The 20,123-nt window shown below is 40.2% G+C and overlaps 1 protein-coding gene across 3 annotated transcripts in view; it reads right to left on the bottom strand.

Moving 5' to 3' along the window:
- Positions 1 to 15,770: 15,770 nt before the first annotated feature.
- Positions 15,771 to 20,123, bottom strand: part of GDPD1 (glycerophosphodiester phosphodiesterase domain containing 1) — a 43,041-nt gene continuing 38,688 nt past the window's right edge. The window contains exons 8-10 of one of the 3 annotated variants that reach the window (XM_014790893.2): positions 19,828 to 19,887; positions 17,819 to 17,870; positions 15,774 to 17,405 (exon numbers count right to left, since the gene is read on the bottom strand). In XM_014790893.2, the coding sequence (XP_014646379.2) occupies positions 17,283 to 17,405; positions 17,819 to 17,870; positions 19,828 to 19,887 (235 nt within the window). In that variant the 3' untranslated portion in view covers positions 15,774 to 17,282. Of the gene's footprint in view, positions 17,406 to 17,818; positions 17,871 to 19,827; positions 19,888 to 20,123 lie in introns of all 3 variants that reach the window. The other 2 variants (XM_014790894.2, XM_087440891.1) reach the window with 2 other exon arrangements.

The following is a 20,123-nucleotide window of genomic DNA, read 5'->3' on the forward strand; positions in this document are numbered from 1 at the left end:
CCAGAATTTAATCCAGAACCATGTATCTGGGTGATATGTCCCATAAGCCTCTTAATCTTGATGAAGCGGAAACACAGTGCAGACTTTTACTTGTACAGTAAAGCTGTCGGGATCCTCCTCCAGTCCTTGAGATTTTGCTCTTGGAGTACATAATGATGTTTCCAACTTAGAATTTGTGAAGAATGTCATAGACAGTATTTCCTCCAAGCCTGGCAGAGTCTCAGACTTTACCTTAAACCAAATACGCGTTGCATAGAGTAGTAGAGGTCAGATAGCAAAATATGAACAACATTTTAAATAGAATGTAGAAGGAAGAACGTGAAACAAAGAAGTGACCTCTATCTGAGCCTGCAGGAAGAAGCAGTCAATGCCCCCCAGAAAGAAATAGGGTACTAGTGAAGCTATAGGATTTCTGTTGGTCAGGGATTTTTCAGGAATTAGTGCAAATAATTAGTTTCAAGAACCCATAAGAAAGACACCAGAAATTCAAAATACGGTCAAGTTCATTAACTTTTATATTGTCCTGTAGGAGATCTTCAAAAGCAATTTGCCAGATTTTGAATTTTTTTTATCAGAGCTCAAGGTAAGATATTGTTTGAATCAAATTCTTAGTTTGTGAGAGTTTTCACAATGGAATAAGGAAGAAGTAAGACAGAGCAGTATCATGAAAATCCCTCACAATCCATTGTTGTAGCCTACTGTATAATATATTCTCGCTAATGCCTCAAAATATCCTGTGAATAGAATACTTTTGGATAATTAAAACAACACAGACTAGGGACCAGCCCAGTGGTGTAGCGGTTAAGTTGGAGCGTTCCACTTCGGCGGCCCAGGGTTCACTGGTTGGGATCCTGGGCACAGACCTACTCACTGCTCATCAAGCCATGCTTAGGCGGCATCCCACACAGAAGAGCTACAACTTGACAACTATGATATACAACTACGTACTAGGGCTTTGGGGATAAAAAAGAAAAAGAGGAAGATTGGCAACAGATGTTTGCGCAGGGCCAGTCTTTCTCAAAAAACAAAAAACACAGAATAGATTGTAAAATGAGAAAAGTAAGCCATAGAACAATATGAATAGTATGATATCATTTGTGACAAAAATGGAATAATTTGTTTATACTTGAAAATATTCCGAACACATGACAGACAATTGTCATCTTTGGAATGTGAACTGGATAAAGAATGAGACATCCATTTTTTTATTCTACATATATCTATAATTTTTAGATTTTTAAAAACATAACATTTTCACCCTCTGATATTTCCTGAAGACCAGAAGACATGTACTAAAAACGCGGTACAAGTTAGAACGGGACACTAAAAGCACACTCATTAATAAGGTGTAATCATTTTAATGGTGGTATCGGGACACGACTGGCTCTAGCGCAACAAGATGACTTCTTATCAGGCTTTTCTTACAGATTAGAGGTGGACAAAGCAGGAAAGCACAGGGAATTGGAGTTGCAAACCAAAGTGGGCCTCAAGCAGCTGAAATCGGTTGCTTTCCACCGTTATGAGAGCTCCCAATCACTGGAAGAGCATGGTTAGAGAGTAAATGCTCTTCTTTTGGGGGTAGATGTATTTCTGTTTGGGTAAGTCGAGAATAGATGATCAGGGCCGGCCCTGTGGCTTAGCAGTTAAGTACACGCGCTCCGCTACTGATGCCCCGGGTTCGGATCCCAGGCGCGCACCGATGCACCGCTTCTCTGGCCATGCTGAGGCCGGGTCCCACATACAGCAACTAGAAGGATGTGCAGCTATGACATACAACTATCTATTGGGGCTTTGGGGAGAAAAAATAAATAAAATAAAGTTTTAAAAAAAAAAGAATAGATGATCAATAAATGCTAAAATTCTAAAAATAATAAAAATCTAAAATATTTCCATTCACTCAAATTCTGTCTAAAGACAGGTGAAATAAACATTTATCTTCCCATACTGTCAAGGTCTTATTCAGCCTTCCAAATATTTTTTTTTTGCTGAGGAAGATTATCCCTGAGCTAACATCTGGGCCTATCTTCCACTATTTTGTACATGGGATGCCACCACAGTGTGGCTTGATGAGCAGTTTATAGGTCCACACCCGGGATCTGAACCCGCGAACCCCAGGCTGCCAGAGCCAGGTGCTCGAACTTATAACCACTACACCACTGCGCTGGCCCCCAAATAACTGTTTTTTTAATTTTTAATTGTGGCAAAATACACATAACATAAATTTACCATCTTAACTTTTTGTTTTTTTGTTTGTTTGTTTTTGTGAGGAAGATCAGCCCTGAGCTAACATCCATGCCAATCCTACTCTTTTTGCTGAGGAAGACTGGCCCTGAGCTAACATCCGTGCTGATCTTCCTCCACTTTATGTGGGACGCCGCCACAGCATGGCCTGACAAGCGGTGCATTGGTGTGCGCCCGGGATCCAAACCCTGGCCGCCAGCAGCAGAGCATGCGCACTTAACCGCTACACCACGGGGCCGGGCCCCAAGTAATTTTTTCTTTAAATTTTTAATTGTGGCAAAATACACATAACATAAATTTACCATCTTAACTTTTTTTGTTATTGTTGTTTTAATAAAATATCAGTTGACCAGTTTTACACAGGTAAGCTTTCACATTTTGTTTTCAAATGAGTAAGGTAGTATGCTTTGGCAGAAACTAGAGGCCCACTTATATCCTCTGGGGATGACTCTGAAGATGGAAATCCTAATTATCCACCACCCAAAATTTATCAAATTTGTTTTGAACTTATTTTTTATAACCATATTTTTTTAAATCCATCTTAACCTTTTTTTTTTTTTTTTTGGTAAGGAAGATTGGCCCTGAGCTAACATCTGTGCCCATCTTCCTCTATTTTGTATGTGGGTTGCCGCCACAGCATGGCTTGTTGAGTGTATAGGTTCACGTCTGGGATCTGAACCTGCGAACCCAGGCTGCCAAAGTGGAGCACACTGAACATAACCACTACACCACTGGGCCAGCCTCCATTTTAACCATTTTTAAGTGTACAGTTCAGTGGCATTAAACATATTCACATTGCTGTGCATCCATCACCACCATCTATTTCCAGAACTCTTTTCACCTTGCAAAACTGAAACTCTACCCGTTAAATAAAAACTCCCCATTCCCCGCTGCCCCAGTCCCTGGCAACGACCATTCTACTTTCTGTCTCTATGAATTTGACTACTCTAGGTACCTCATATAAGTGGAAACATACAGTATTTGTATTTTTGTGATTGGCTTATTTCACTTAACATAATGTCCTCAAGGTTCATCCATGTTGTAGCATATTGCAGAATTTCCTTCCTTTGTAAGGCTGAATAATATTCCATTGACTGCATACCACATTTTGTTTATCCATTCATCTGTTGATGGACCCTTGGGTTGCTTCCCCCCCTTGACTATTGTGAATAATGCTCCTATGAACATGGGTGTACAAATATCTTGACAAGTCCTTGCTTTCAATTCTTTTGTATGTATACTCAGAAGTAGAATTGCTGGATCATATAGTAATTCTATTTTTAATTTTTTGAGGAATTGCCCTACTATTTTTCCATGGCAGCCACACCATTTTGCATTTCCACCAACAGTGCACAAGGGTTCCAATGTCTCCACAACTTCACCAACACTTGTTATTTTCTGGACTTTTTTTAAAATTTTTATTTATTTATTTTTTCCCCCAAAGCCCCAGTAGATAGTTGTATGTCATAGCTGCACATCCTTCTAGTTGCTGTATGTGGGACGCGGCCTCAGCATGGCCGGAGAGGCGGTGCGTCGGTGCGCGCCCGGGATCCGAACCTGGGCCGTCAGCAGCGGAGCGCGTGCACCCAACCGCTAAGCCACGGCGCCGGCCCTGGATTTTTTTTTTATAGTAGCCATTCTAATGATTGTGAGGTGGTTCTAATAACTTTTTAAAACACGTTATTTGGGAGAAGTTATTCCAAAATTGATGAATTTAGAAAAAACAACTTTTTTTCCTGAGAAAAATGTTGCCATTGTTCTCAGCATTTCCCACCTGAGCCAAGAGGTATTTTTCTTCTAAGATGATATCATTTATCTAAGTTTTTGATAGGCTAAATTCAGACTGCTATTAGTAATTAATAGGACCAGGTACATCCTGTTACATTTTGCAAAACTGCCTAAATGTTTCTTATTTCAGAATCACATGACCTAAAAGTGATGACTGCAGGAATATATCCCCCAAAAAGGGAAATGAATCAGCTCCAGAGGAGAAGGGACTGGGAAAGCACCTGTAAAGAATTATATAGTTCATCTGACCTTTTACTTAAGTACACAGAACTATAGCTTCATCATTGGTAAGCTTTAATATTTGACCTCAAAGATCACAGAAGACAGAAAATGTGAAACTCCTGGACTTTTTAAAACTCAAATTTATTTCTTAGTATGGTAAAAATGGTTAGAATGAGGAAGTAAAAAAAAAAAAAAAAACTTCTGCATAACTCCATACAACAGTTGGGAGCGGCCCAGCACTGATGTATATTAAATATTAATGTGTTTAATCAAAAGTCTTACTTGGAAGAGAAAGGAAAACACTTACATGAGAGCTATTTTGATTTCTTTTACCACACTTTTCCCATGGTCATATTTAAGAAGTCCAGTGACGAAGGTTATGGAGAAAAAGCCAGCCTGTGAACAGCAGTGTTGTGTGATGAAAACAGCTTTGAACTTTGTCTCTGAAGAACTAGATTTGCCTACCAGGTTTGTCGCTTTACTAGCTGTGCAATCTTTTTTTTTTTTTGTGAGGAAGATCAGCCCTGAGCTGACATCCATGCTAATCTTCCTCTTCTTGCTGAGGAAGACCGGCTCTGAGCTAACATCTACTGCCAATCCTCCTCAGCATGGCCGGAGAAGCGGTGCGTCGGTGCGCTCCCGGGATCTGAACCCGGGCCGCCAGTAGCGGAGCGTGCGCACTTAACCACTAAGCCATGGGGCCGGCCCTAGCTGTGCAATCTTATGTGAATCACACAACCCATTTGAGCTTCAGTTCCCTCATCTACAAATCAGAGTTAATACCTCTGACCTCATAGGACTATGGTAAAGATTAAATAGGATGATAGGTGTAATAGCATCTGGCAAACAAAAGATACTGGTTAAAAGTTAACTTCATTCTTTTTTCTAAAGTAGGGTCAGACTTGTCTAGTTATTTTGTAGGACTTAAAGTATGCATAATTGAGCTCTGTATAGTGTTTCGTAAAGAGTGACTTGAATCAGAATTTTTCATATTCCTTCCAGAAATATGTATGTTTCTTTCCCATCTCAGTAAATGGCTCCACCATCCATCTATCCAATTGTATAAGTCAACCTACCAACCAATCTAGAGTTTTTCCCCTTTCTTCACCCACTAAGTCTGTTGGTTCTACCTCCAAAATATATCTCAAATCCAGCCACTTCTCTCCATCTCCTCTCCCACCACCGTATCTCTGCTGCCATCTTGTGCCTTTCTAATCTATTTCTACTCAGCAGAAAGAATAATCTTTAAAAGTAAACTACATCACTCCTCTGCTTAAAACCCATTAATGACACCTCATTGCATTTAGAATAAAATGCAAATTCTTTATCATGGCCTGCCAAAAAGGCCCTACGTGATCTGACTCCTGCCTAGCTCTCTAGCCTTATGTTGCTTCTCCAGTTTACTTTGCTCCAAGAACACTGGTTTCCTTTCCGCTCTTTGAAAACATCAAGTGCCCCCCCACCTTTTGCACTTGCAGTTTTCTCTGCTTCAAACACTTCCCCTCAGGTTTTATCTCATACTTCAGGCTGAAATGTCACCTCCCCAGAGAGACCTTCCCCGGCCACTGAATCTAAAGCTGCCCCTTGCTCCCTTAACTCTCTATCACATCATAATTAGCCTTAAGTAAGTTGTTTCCATGTTCATTGTTTGTCTTCTCCCAAAGGCAGGAACTGTGAAAAGTTTTTTTTTTTTCCCTTCTCTAGCAATCTGTGGGCTTGTTTGGTATCAGCTGTCTGTAAATCTCCAAGTGGGTATCCTAGGAAACTAAGAAATACACATCAGCTTCTTTCTGACAATTCTTGGCCACACTAAATTTCTCTATCCTAGCTTCTCCGTGGTCGTCTACAAGTGCTTCCTTCTCCAACTCTCTGATTTCCTCAATTTAGCTTTCCCATCTCCACCTCCTCCTACACATAACCAATCTCCAGCTTCCCCCTTTGACTCCCATCTCCACCTCTTATGGACTGATTTGTATCCCCTCAAAATTCATATCTTGAAGCCCTAACCCTCAATGACTGTATGTGGAGATAGGACCTTTAAGGAAGTAATTAAGGTTAAATGAGGTCATGTGGATAGGGCCCTAATCCGATAGGACTGATGGCCTTATATGAAGAGGAACAGACATCAGAAACCTCGCTCTGTATGTGTATGTGCATATAGAGAAAAGGCCAAGTGAGGATACAGCAAGAAGGTGCTGTCTGCAAGCCAGGAAGAGAGGTTTACCAGACATCAACCATGCTGGCATCTTGATCTTGGACTTCCAGCCTCCAGAACTGAGAAAATAAATTTATGTTGTTTAAGCCGCCCAGTCTGTGGTATTTTGCTATGGCAGCCTGAGCAGACTAATACACCACCCTTAGCTGTTCCATCCTCTTTCAAGCACAAAACATCCCGGATTCTTATACTCCTATTCTACCCTGGAATATAAGAAAATAGACATCTCTTCCTCCTCTTCTCTCGGCTACCTACTAACCAGACCATAAGCACCTAGGACAGGAATTGTTCCATATGGTCCACAGCTGTAACCCAGGTGCCTGGCATGGCAGGCGTTAACGAATATTTGTTGAATAAATTACAACCCATTCAGTCTTTTTTTGTGTGTGTGTGTGAGGAAGATCAGCCCTGAGCTAACCTCCATGCCAATCCTCCCCTTTTTTGCTGAGGAAGACTGGCCCTGAGCTAGCATCTATTGCCAATCCGCCTCCTTTTTTTCCCCAAAGCCCCAGTAGATAGTTGTATGTCATAGTTGTGCATCCTTCTAGTTGCTGTGTGTGGGACGCAGCCTCAGCATGGCTGGAGAAGCGGTGCGTCAGTGCACGCCCGGGATCCAAACCCGGGCCGTCAGTAGCGGAGCACGCGCACTTAACCACTAAGCCACGGGCTGGCCCCCCCCCCGATTCGGTCTTGAAAGAGATCTTTGCTCACATGTCCTCCCTCTCCAGCATTTGCAATCTCTCTCCACTAGCTCTTTCTCATTTTCATACATTTATAAGCCTCCCCATTCAGAACATAACTCACTTGTTACTGCTGCCTCTTCAAATGTCCTGGTTCTCCAATTCCTTTGAACAGTGGCTGATTTTTATTAGCCTTATTTAGTACCAGTCAGTCCTCTTCATCCCTTTGCAATCTGGTACCAGTGCCATCAACTACAGAGATAAATGAACCATAGTTAAGGAGGCCTCCTTTTAAACCAAAAGCAGTCATCCTTTCCCAGCCCTTTCCTTCCTTAATCTCAACGTCCTATTTTGCACCCTTTTGATAACTACCTTCTTTCTTAAATTCTCTACTTTCACGGGGTTGAGGACATTGTACTTCTCTACTTCTCTTTCTCAGATCACACCTTCTCTGTCTCCTTTGGGCATATTCTAAGGCTTAACTCTCTGCTCACTCTTTTTCCCCACTCACTTCCTTCAAGAATTTTTTTATTCTCTTAATTTAAATTATCAACTCTTTTTTTTGAAGAAGAAGATTGGCCCTGATTGGCAACATTTGTTGCCAATCTTCCTCTTCCCCCCCCCCCAAAGCCCCAGTATATAGCTGTATATCCTAGTTGTAAGTCCTTCTAGTTCCTCTATGTGGGACACTGCCTCAGCATGGCTTGATGAGCGGTGAGTAGGTCCTCACCCAGGATCCAAACCAGTGAACCCCAGGCCACCAAAGCAGAACTGCGAACTTAACTGCTATGCCAGTGGGCTGGCCCCAAATTATCAACTCTTTTGTTCATGACTTTTGAGAAATCACAGCTGAGTTGATTTCATTTTAAATGCAGAATCTTTTTTTTGTGTGTGTGAGGAACATCAGCCCTGAGCTAACATCCATGCCGATCCTCCTCTTTTTTTTTCGCTGAAGATGACTGGCCCTGTGCCAACATCCGTGCCCATCTTCCTCCACTTTATGTGGGACACCGCCACAGTATGGCCTGACCAGCGGTGCGTCGGGGCACGCCGAGATCCGAACCCTGGCCGCCAGCAGTGGAGCATGTGCACCTAACCAATATGCCGCGGGGCCAGCCCTAAATGCAGAATCTTAAGCCTCAATTTAGCACTCAGAACAGCCCAGGAACCCCACTATGTTTCTCTAATAGGAACACATTCCCACTCCCTAAGATGACTGAGGGAAAGCGGCCTCTTTCCTCAAACCTTTTGCACTCCTTTCTCCATTCTCAGTTTTAGCAAAGACCTTTGCTCACCTGTCATGGAGAAATTAGAAACTATTGGATGAAAACTCTCTAATCTTCCCACCACCAAAGCTACAAAGCACTGCTTTTATTTGTACCTTGATTCTTTTCATTTACAATGAAGGAAGAGTCCTTCTTTCCATCAAAAGCCAATCTCTCCGCTTATGTTCTATCCCTCTCCTCTTCTTTTTATTCTTAATACCCACCATGCTCTTTCCTGCCTCAGGGGCTTTGCATAAGCTCTTGCATCTGCTTAGTGTGCTCTTTCCTCCTGTTCTTTGTGTGGTTCATTTCTCTTGCTTTAGAAGCAAGTAAATGCCACTGCCTCAAAGTGGCCTACCTTGACCATTTTATCTAAAATAAGCTAGACTTTATTATTTCTTATCTCAGTACCATGTTTATGTCCTTCTGCAAAGGGTTCCTGGACCCAATTCCAGTGTGTGTGTCGGGCGGGGAGGCTTCCCACACCAACAAGCAGTTCTTGGACTCTAGCAGGGTGTCTGAGAATTCAACTCAATTCTGACACTATCTACCAGGAGATAGAATCAGATTCCACAGGTAAAGGGCTCAGTCCCACAAGACCACCCTCTACTTTAGATGCCAGCTGCAAGCTCAGGCTGTTACCTGTGCATGTGACTGACTGGCTATTAAATCAGAGGTTCCAATGACCCCCTCCTCAGGTTTGATTACTTTGCTAGAATGGCTCATAGAACTCAAGAAATTCCGTTTACAACTTATTACAAAGGATGTTAAAGGATACCAATCAACAGCTAGATGAAGAGATACATAGGGTGAGGTCCGGAACAAAGGAGTTTGTGTCCTAAAGAAGTTTGGGGCTCAGCATAGTGGCACGTGGAAGCGTTCTGATTCCCCATCATGGAAGCTCTCCGTAAAGAGGACCAATGAGCTGCCCTTTTGGGTTTTATTGAGGCTTCATTACATATTCATTAATGACTGAGTTATTGGCCATTGGCAATTGATTCAACCTCTAGTTCCTCACTTCTACCCAGAGTTTGGGAGGTGGGACTGAAAGTTCCAATCCTCTGATCACATGGTTGACTCCATTGGCAACCAGCCCCCATCCTTAGCAGCTTTCCCAAAGTCACTTCATTAGCATAACAAAAGACACTTTCATCATTCTGAACACTTAAGAAATTCCAAGCGTTTTGGGAGCTGTGAGCCAGGAACTGTGAAGGAAGACCAAATATATATATGAAATATATTTTGGCCATCTGAATGACCAAATATATATTTCTTATAAATCACAATATTGCACCTTCATGATATCTGCTTCAAGTTGAAGTTTTGTTCACTCTTTTTGTTTGTTTGTATTCGCAAACTGAATGTAAGATCCATAAGTCTATATATCATGTCTATCTTGTTTACCATTATACCACCAGATCTAATAAGTCACTGACCTATAGAAGGTGCTCGATAAATATTTACTGCCTAAATGAATGATAATATCGAAGTCCTATTTCCTCCAGGGAGGGAATTCAGTGATTGGAGGATAGGAGTGGAAAAGACACATTTTACTGTATGTCTTTTTGTACTTTATGAACCAGAGAATATATTACTTATTCAAAAATAAATTACATTAAAATTAGAAAAAGAAGGCAGTTGTGTTGTGTGGGGGATCAGAATTGGCCACCTCAAAATACACCTCTTTACCTTGTTTATTTTCTGAAGACACTTTGACACTCCCTGACCACCAACTGCCTAAAAGAATTTAAGATAAGAGGCCTGTCGCCAGGACAGGCCTTCACCATAGATAACTCTGGGTATCTACAGACTGGGCGGGTCCTTTTTAAGCCCATTCTTATCAAAGTTCTGTTTACCAAACATTTACATTTGTAACGGAAATCTCCAATTGTAAAGGTATCTCCCTCTCCAGACTGGGAAGAGGCGGGATGACCTCATCTCTAGAAACTTGTCAATGTGGAAGGTGAGGCCTTAAATCTTACTCTTGTTTACTGTGCTTTTCTGGTAATCTCCCATAGCAGACTCACCCCACCCCCAACATCCTCCTTTGTCTTTACCTGAATATGCTATTTAAGATGAGAACCTCCGCCATTTTGTCGAGTTACCCAGTTTTTCCAAGTCTCTCCCATGTATACATGTTATAAAGCTTTGTTTGATTTTCTCCTGCTATTCAGTCTCATGTCAATTTAATTTGTAGCCCAGCCAGAAAGGACCCAGAGTGGGTAGAGGATAGTCTTCCTCCCCATCAATTATTTTAGTCAGAGATGATGGTGGCTTGCACTATGATGATGGCAGTGGAGTTGAAAAGAAGATGTGATATCTAGGATTTCATGATTGGGTGTGAGGGAGTGAGGTATACATAAGAATGTTCATCACAGCATTATTTATAATAACAAATAATTAGAAAATTTAAATTTCCAATGACAGAGAAATAGTTAAGTAAATCACGGCATATCTACTTGATTAAATAGCATTTCATCTTCTTAAAAGAATTTAAACATGGGAAACTGTTCATGTTATAGTAAGTGGAAAAAAATTTAAAAGTATATATACGGTATGATCATGACCATATAAAAACCCAAAACTATGCACCATAAAAAATAATAGAAGAAAATAGAGCAAAAATTAATAACAAGTAAATGTCTTTGTAGAATTATGAATTTTTTAAAAAGGTCCAGATCAATCCCTGGATCATATCCAAAGCAAAGCCATAATCCCTCTTTCCTGATTTGTTGGAAAGAAGGAGTGGTTAAGCAGGAAACCTGGTCAGTTCTTTGGTCAACTCCAAGTTGGCAGTTAAAGGTTTCTCTCCTCAAGAAAGAAACCAAACTTCAGAGCAGAGTCACCTGCTGGACATCAAACAATTCTGTAGTAGCTAGAAAGGCTTTTATTTTTAAATTAATTTTTTAAAATAATTGATATCTATTAATTATAGAAAAATTAGAAAACCTAGACAAGTAAAAGTAAGTCACTCATAATTCCATCATCATAAAAACCACAATTAACACTTTGGTAGATATTTCACTTTCAAAATGAATATGTATAAATATTTTTTGTGCATATAGTCTAGAGTTTTATAGTCTTTTCACTTAATATCTCATACATTAAAATTAGAAAAAGAAGGAGCACAGGACACGAACACGTAATCTACAAGTGTAAATAGTCAATAATATACCTATATCAGTAGATATAGGACAGTAATATTTTAATGATATCATTGTATGAATCTACAATAATTTAGGTTGTTTCCAATTTTTCACTCTGCATATGCACCTTTGGACACTTGTCCTATTATTTTCTTAGGATATTATTCCTAGCACTGGAATTGCTGAATAAAAGGATGTATTTAAAGATATTACTGTCAGGCCGGCCCTGTGGCTCAGCGGTTAAGTGCGCATGCTCCACTGCTGGTGGCCTGGGTTCGGATCCTGGGCACGCACCGATGCACCGCTTCTCCGGCCATGCTGAGGCCGTGTCCCACATGCAGCAACTAGAAGGATGTGCAGCTATGACATACAACTATCTACTGGGGTTTTGTGGGGAAAAAAATAAATAAAATTATTAAAGAAAAAAAAAGATATTACTGTCAAATTGATCCCGGAAAGTTCTGCCAATTTATATTCCCACTGACACGCCTCTCATCTGCTTCCCCATGCCTCTCACCAAAGCATTCACTCTTGCCCATCTAAGAGGTGGAAATTGGTATCTCACTCAATGTTGTTTTAATTTATGGGTCTTTGATTCCTAGGGAGGTTAAACATTTTTTGTTTGTTGACTATTTACACTTGTAGATTACATGTTCATGTCCTATGCTCCTCCCCCCCCCACTGATTGTTCTTGAGAAGTTTCTGACCAGAAGGAAGGACTATAAACCCTTGAGGAACTGACTTAGACTGAGTTAGGAGGGAAGGAAAGGATGGAAGAAGGAAGGGAGGAAGGGAGAGAGGTTCTATTCAAGCCTGAAGGGGAAAAAGATCTTAGATCAAAGATTATAAAAGCAAAAATAATTTTTTTTTTGCAGAAAACTCCTATTTTTTTTTTTCGTGAGGAAGATCAGCCCTGAGCTAATATCCATGCTAATCCTCCTCTTTTTGCTGAGGAAGACCAGCTCTGAGCTAACATCTATTGCCAATCCTCCTCCTTTTTTTTCCCCAAAGCCCCAGTAGATAGTTGTATGTCATAGTTGCACATCCTTCTAGTTGCTGTATGTGGGACGCGGCCTCAGCATGGCCGGAGAAGGGGTGCGTCAGTGTGCGCCCGGGATCTGAACCCGGGCCGCCAGTAGCGGAGCGCGTGCACTTAACCGATAAGCCATGGGGCCGGCCCAGAAAACTCCTGTTTTAAATCAAACTTTATGTGGAACTCATACATGAAACAGAAAAAAGTGGAGCAGCTCTGGTCAAATTGGGAATGGGTAACACATAGGTATACCTGCTCAGCCTCCTCTTAGCATAACCATCTCCACTCACCCAGCAGAAGCTGTCTAGACCCTGTCTTATCTTAGGGCTTCAAGAAACTAAATTTTAAAACTACTGGACAAACAATACCAATGTATTTATATTCTTTTCATAAACAATACAACTAGTTAAAATTATGCCTGTTTTGATAGAGTTCTCCACTTTTGAAAGAAAAAGGTATAAATGAGTGGGAAAGTGTTATCATTCAATCTCACTGTGGTATGAACCACGCTGTTCACGCGTAGGTATCTGGTGGCATAGCAACCTATTCAAATTGCAAGTAGAACACTGAGAAGGAACTAACATCACCTCTAAAGTGCTAGCTTTACAAATTCATACCTATAAAGTACACGTAACTCCTAAATCTACTCCTCCAGACCTATCTTAAGGGCTAATATACCTAAAGCATAGCCACTCAAACGTCTGTCATTTCAAACAGCACCCACATACATCATTTTTACCACCAAACTGGTTCCCCTCTCCAAGTTCCCCATTTCCTTGCAGCTTTGGAGTTAGTAGTGACTTTTCCTTCTCCTTTTAAGCTCATCTAGTCACCAACTCTTATTAATTCTTCCCTTAAAGAGACACATAGATTCATTGTTTCCCTACTTACATCGCCACTACTTTCATCTGGACCATTATTTGTCCAGAATTGGATTGCTGCAAGTCTCCCATCCCATAGATTATTGCCAAATTAATTTTTATGCAGTCTCATGTCAATGGATCTGTTTAGTCTTCTGATCTGGTTTCTGAACTGTTCTCTGGTCTAGGCTTGTATTTTTATTTCAGATTATAGGATGATCCAACTTTCCAAACTTTAATTTGTCAGTGCTATACAAAAGAGGCAGAAAAGCTAAACATCATTAGTGGTTTTATGAGTTACCTTGGTATGCTCTCAGCATTCTGATCTCTGACTTTTGGATCTGACTGCTTTAGTTTTTTTTTTTTTTTTTTTTTGTGAGGAAGATCAGCCCTGAGCTAACATCCATGCTAATCCTCCTCTTTTTGCTGAGGAAGACCAGCTCTGAGCTAACATCTATTGCCAATCCTCCTCCTTTTTTTTTTTGCCCCAAAGCCCTAGTAGATAGTTGTATGTCATAGTTGCACATCCTTCTAGTTGCTGTATGTGGGACGTGGCCTCAGCATGGCCGGAGAAGCAGTGCATTGATGCAGGCCCGGGATCCGAACCTGGGCCGCCAGTAGCGGAGCGCGTGCACTTAACTGCTAAGCCACAGGGCCGGCCCTGACCGCTTTAGTTTTTTTGTTTTTGTTTTTTTGTGAGGAAGATCAGCCCTGAGCTAACATTGATGCTAGTCCTCCTCTTTTTGCTGAGGAAGACTGGCCCTGAGCCAACATCCATTGCCAATCCTCCTTTTTTTTTTTTCCCCCCCAAAGCCCCAGTAGATAGCTGTATGTCATAGCTGCACATCCTTCTAGTTGCTGTATGTGGGACGCGGCCTCAGCATGGCCGGAGAAGCGGTGCATCTGTGCACGCCTGGGATCCGAACCCGGGCCGCCAGCAGTGGAGCACACGCAATTAACTGCTAAGCCACGGGGCCAGCCCTGACCGCTTTAGTTTTGATCCTGTTTTGGTGCCTGGTCTCAGACTGGTATTTACATTTTTTTTCCTTTTGGTACTGAAATGATTATGTCACATAATTGCCTAGCAGTTTGGCTCTTGTTTTTAATGTCTTGAGTTTAGCCACCTACTTAAGACATACAATTTTCAATTCAAAACAAATTCTTCAACCTGGCAATCATGGCTTCCCTTTAATTGGCACTCTTATCTACAGCAGATTTTCTTTTTTCTTTTTTTTGCTGAGGAAGATTTGCCCTGAGCTAACATCCACTGCCAATCTTCCTCTTTTTTTGTACTTGGGCCGCCACCACCGCATGGCCACTGACAGACAAGTGGTGTAGGTCCATGCCCGGGAACCGAACCTGGGCCACCGAAGAGGAGCATGCCGAACTTAACCACTAGGCCACCAGGGCTGGCCCAGATTCTCTCTTGACTATTTTTTTTTCTAATGCACCTTTCCAGGGCCACCATGTTGCACAACTCTAAGCAGAATCATTTACATGGTATTCTATGTTAATGGTTTCCCATACTAGAACATATTATGATTTATGTTTTATGTTCTCTTTTCCCAACCCACTGCAGGCATTTTTTCTTCAAAGTTGTGGCTACTAGACGCCCACCTGTAGTCAGAGCCTCACCCCAATTTCTAGAACTAGCCCTGGCCAGAAATGAGAGGTTTAATAGCTCATGACTTTCTAAACATCTTTACCATACTAGGTACTTTATCTCCTACTGGTTGACACAAAATATTTGCTGGCCCTATAATGTGAACTGCTCTGAATCATAACCGAGCAAAAAAAATTTTATTTATTTATTTATTTATTTTTTGTGAGGAAGATCGGCCCTGAGCTAACATCTGCCAATCCTCCTCTTTTTGCTGAGGAAGACTGGCCCTGGGCTAACATCTGTGCCCATCTTCCTCCACTTTATATGGGATACCGCCACAGCATGGCTTGACAAGCGGTGTGACGGTGTGCGCCTGGGGTTCCGAACCGGCGAACCCCAGGCCACTGCAGCGGAGCGCGCACACTTAACCACTTGTGCCACTGGGCCGGCCCCATAACCGAGCAAAATTTAAAAAGAAGAAAAAACAAAAAGAATTATATCAAAGATGATCCAAATGGTCCCTAGCAACTATAACCATAAATTGTAATAAGTGAAATGAAAATGACTGATTTAATGGATTATTTGCCCAAGTTATTTGTTCAAATGCCAAGAAGCAACTTCTTTACCATAAAAGCGTTTTTATATTGCCTTTTCCTTACTCTAAAGAGAAATCTCAGGTGTGTTTACTCATACTAACAATTTATTAAATTCTGCAAAAAAAAAAAATCTATAAAGCATATTTGGAATGACAACTGCAAAAAACAATGAAGAACCCTTATTTTGTTCTTGGAAAACTTTATTTCAGTTTGAACAAAAAAGCAAAGGTTATTTATGTCATCCAGGGACAGGTGGAAGAGTACGATCATCCTTCACAGCTGTTAGCGGGCAAACTTCAAATGAGAAATGTAATCTAGGTAAAAGACACATTATTTCAAATCACATGTACCTCCCAAAGAGAATAAAAAATTAGTCAAAAAGATTAAAAGAGATTTACATGAAGTCACATCAGAAAAGCTGAGAGAGGGGCCGGCCCGTAGTGTAGCAGTTAAGTGCTCGCGCTCCACTGCTGGCGGCCCGGGTTTGGATCCCAGGTGCGCACAGACACACCGCTTGTCAGGCCATGCTGTGGCGGCGTCCCACATAAAGTGGAGGAAGATCGGCTAGGATGTTAGCTCAGGGCCAGTCTTCCTCAGCAAAAAAAGGAGGATTGGCGTGGATGTTAGCTCAGGGCTGATCTTCCTCATAAAAAAAAAAAAGAAAAAAGAAAAGCTGAGAGAGTGATGTCTAACGCTTTGGGAAATTGTGTTTCTACTTAATATTCAGAAGAATAAATTCTTAAAGATCACGAATAGGTGCTTTATACTATAAATATTAGAAATAATACGCATTTTCGTCAGTTTCATATGATTATCAGGATTCAAGATATTATTTAAAATCCTAGACATAAGCCCAAACAGTTAGTCATTGCCAAAAATGGAAAATTTACATTTCTTTAGAGGAAACATAAAAGTATGACTATTTAGATCTTGTCTCAATGTACAATTGATAAGTCCAATCAATGTTTACAAAAAAAAGACATGGTAGCATTGTTACACACCTGAAAAAGATTCCAAATAGAATGTCTCCATAAACAATAGCAACCAAGAAATCTAATTCAGTCTACAGATTTTATTTCTGATCAAGTAATAAACTTTTAATTATTCCTTTGAGTCTGCCTTTTGCTAACACTGTACAACTTGTCAGATAACTACATCACTGATTTCCAAGCTCTCCTTCCATTCTATTTTTCCCATTTAACTAAGATGTACCTAGAAATAATGAGACAACTCATAACAGCTGTACTGGCCTTCAATAATTTTGTTTTACTAATTAGTTGATCTTATTTCAGTGAAGGCCAATGTCAAATTTATCTAATAGTCTTTGATTTCAGAATTACTTATAATAGAATACTGCATCATATATAGAAATCTTGATCAATAATCTTCTACTTACATCTCATAACCAATTACCTTTCTAAACAATTTACAAATGTAAAATATGCAATATTGTTTAAAATAAATATACAATATATAATTTCTACATTCTCAGACAGGTTTAAAAATGAGGTAATAAAAACTTAACTGATTGAACCTTTTACCATTCTGGAAATGGCTTAGGGAAATGATGGTGAAATTTTTTTTTCTTAGGTCCTTTCATGTTTTCTTTAAACGTTTCCGAGTACCTCCTTTTCTATGCTGAAATATTATGTAAAAAATCCTTAAGCTTTGTTGGATAGTCTGTCATCACCCCAGTTGCTCCCAAATCAAAAGCTCTTTTGTATTCTTGTTCTTCATTTAATACCCAAATATACACCTGAAAATTAGAAGCATAAGAAATATGAGAAGAAAAGATAAAATAGAATATTATTTTTATAACAGCATTTATCCACTACAATCTCAACACACTTAAAACTAACCTTTAAAAATTGCCATTTTAAGAAATCATTGAACACTTTAAAAAACTTCCACTTTGCTCATTAAGTACGCACTGTCCCAGCCCTCTGGCTTCAGCTATTCTTACCTACACTTAATTGGACTATAGCTACTGAAATGCCAGTGGTTTCTTGCGAACTGTGAGGCAGAGCCTAAGACTTTCATACGTGAACCAGTAAAACAGCATCATCAGAGTTGGGACCAAATTAAGTCAGTTAAGAGTTCCTGCCCTCCACACGAGTGTTAAATTAATAAACTGTACTGTTTCCAAAACACATCATTCCAGAAACTTACCTGAATGCCTCGGGCAGTGAGGTGGTCAAACAAAGCTTTTCTCATTAGTAAACTAGAAAAGAAAAGCAGAATAGATTTAGGTACGTCTTAGCCCTAAAAAAAGGACTAAAGTTAGTCCTTAGTCTTAATTTAGTCAATTTAGAGTTTATAACTCCCTTTTGTGTGTGTGTGTGAGGAAGATGAGCCCTGAGCTAACACCCAATGCCAATCCTCCTCTTTTTGCTGAGGAAGATTGGCCCTGGGCTAACATCCGTGCCCATCTTTCTCTACTATATATGGGATGCCACCACAGCAGTGCATCGGTGCGCACCCAGGATCCCAACCCGAGAACTCCAGGCCTGCGCAGCGGAGCGGGCACACTTAACTGCTTGTGCTATTGGGCGGCCCCCTAGAGTTTATAATTCCTAGTTGAATTTAATCCCAATGCTTCAGCAACACACGCAATGGCCTCAAGTCATAATAGCTGCTGTGGATGCATTTACATCTTAACTGCTGGATCTCCTTTCACTGCAGGCTGCTTACTGGTAGACAACCAGAATCGTTTTTTACTCCTTGCTGCCACTAGATCCTCAGGAAACCCATTCTTATTGAGGCAGCTCAATGAAGAAGAGGCTTCCTCATTTTCCCTGCTGGCACCATAATGAGACTGAGAAAGAGCTGGGAAGTCTGCATTCCTAACTTTCCAAGTTAAAATAAGGCAGCAAACTTGGGTCAAGTTCTATAACATCATAGTTCATTTACATAATGGTTGGTCTTTTGTGAGCTATCTTAGAAATCTAATGTCCATTAATTACACTATCCTATATATAGGGAAAAAGCATTTTACTTTATTTTTTAGTTCCAAATAACTGACTTAAAAGTGATCTTTTATTTTATTATATTTTTGTGTGTGTGTGAGAGGAAGATCAGCCCTGAGCTAACATCTGCCAATCCACCTCTCTTTGCTGAGGAAGACTGGCCCTGGTCTAACATCCATGCCCATCTTCCTCTACTTTATATGGGACACTGCCACAGCATGGCTTGACAAGCGGTGCATCAGTCCACACCCAGGATCCGAACCTGCCAACCCTGGGCTGCCATAGCAGAGCGTGTGAACTTAACCGCTACGCCACTGGGCCTGCCCCCAAAGGTGAACTTTTAGAATACAAATCACTTGAGCAAAACGGGAACTAATTGTACTGGGAAGTTATACATATTTTTTCTATTCTGTTTATGTCTATTAGAATGATTAAATAACAGAAACTAAAAATTTTATGCATTTAACACCAAGTAACCATGCATCCTTGAAAACTAGAAATTAAATCAGGAATAAAGCAAAAAAGAATAAATCCTGTGGCACAGAGAAAAGATAAAATAGTTTCTGAACTCTTTGAAAGAGGAACTAAGTAATAAAAGGTTGTGATCTAGGACTATTATTTAAGCATTCAAAATTCTATATTAAAGCAAAACATAGCATAATAACTTTCTGGTTTTTACCCAAAATTAAACTCAACATGTCTTAGAAATTAAGGCATTTTCTTTAAAGTAGATGCCCACTCTATAGATGGGGCTTCGCTTCTGCTGTGAAGTCTTGGTGCAGATTTTTCTGAGAAATGCGACATTAGTCAACATACATTTTCACATTTACTGTATTGCTATACAGACTTCTTTTCACCAAGATTTTGACTGCAGGCTAGTGGAAAAGCAAATAAGTAGAAGGGAATGGTTATATATCCCAGCTATGCTACTAACTAGCTAGCTAGCTCCAAGTAACCCATTTAACTTTGCCTGGGTGGGTGCTCTGTTTTCTCCTGAAGTTGGATGAGATTCTCTCTCAAGATTCCTCCTAAGGTTTTGTGACTAGTAATTAAGCTAGTTCTAAATGATTCATACACATCCATTTGTATATTAGGTGCTCAACATGTCCTTGTTACAAATTACATGTACAAAGCTTGCTCTTAATTATAAGCATAGTATTTAACAGATATAGCTAAAACAATAACTTGTATATCAAGAAACTAAATTCTTACACATCAGAAAGCCAGATGAGAAACTTTTGACTTCTGGACATGGTGTGTGGTTCTCTTAGTCTGAGGCAAAATAAAATTTGAATCATAAAATTAGAAACACAATAATATATCAGTGTGATAAAATAAAACAAGCTCAAAAAACAAAAACAGTCCCTTGCACTTAGTATGTGCTCAAAAAATATTTGTAAAAGGACAAAAATAAATTAAAATAAAGCCCATTTGGGTTGTCTGTTTCCATTGATTTCAAGTTAACTTTTTGCTACCACTATTTAAAGGTAAAGAGAAACAAAACTTAT

Source organism: Ceratotherium simum, chromosome 16, assembly GCF_057802395.1.
Source record: "Ceratotherium simum simum isolate JZ-2026a chromosome 16, ASM5780239v1, whole genome shotgun sequence".
NCBI lineage: Eukaryota > Metazoa > Chordata > Mammalia > Perissodactyla > Rhinocerotidae > Ceratotherium > Ceratotherium simum.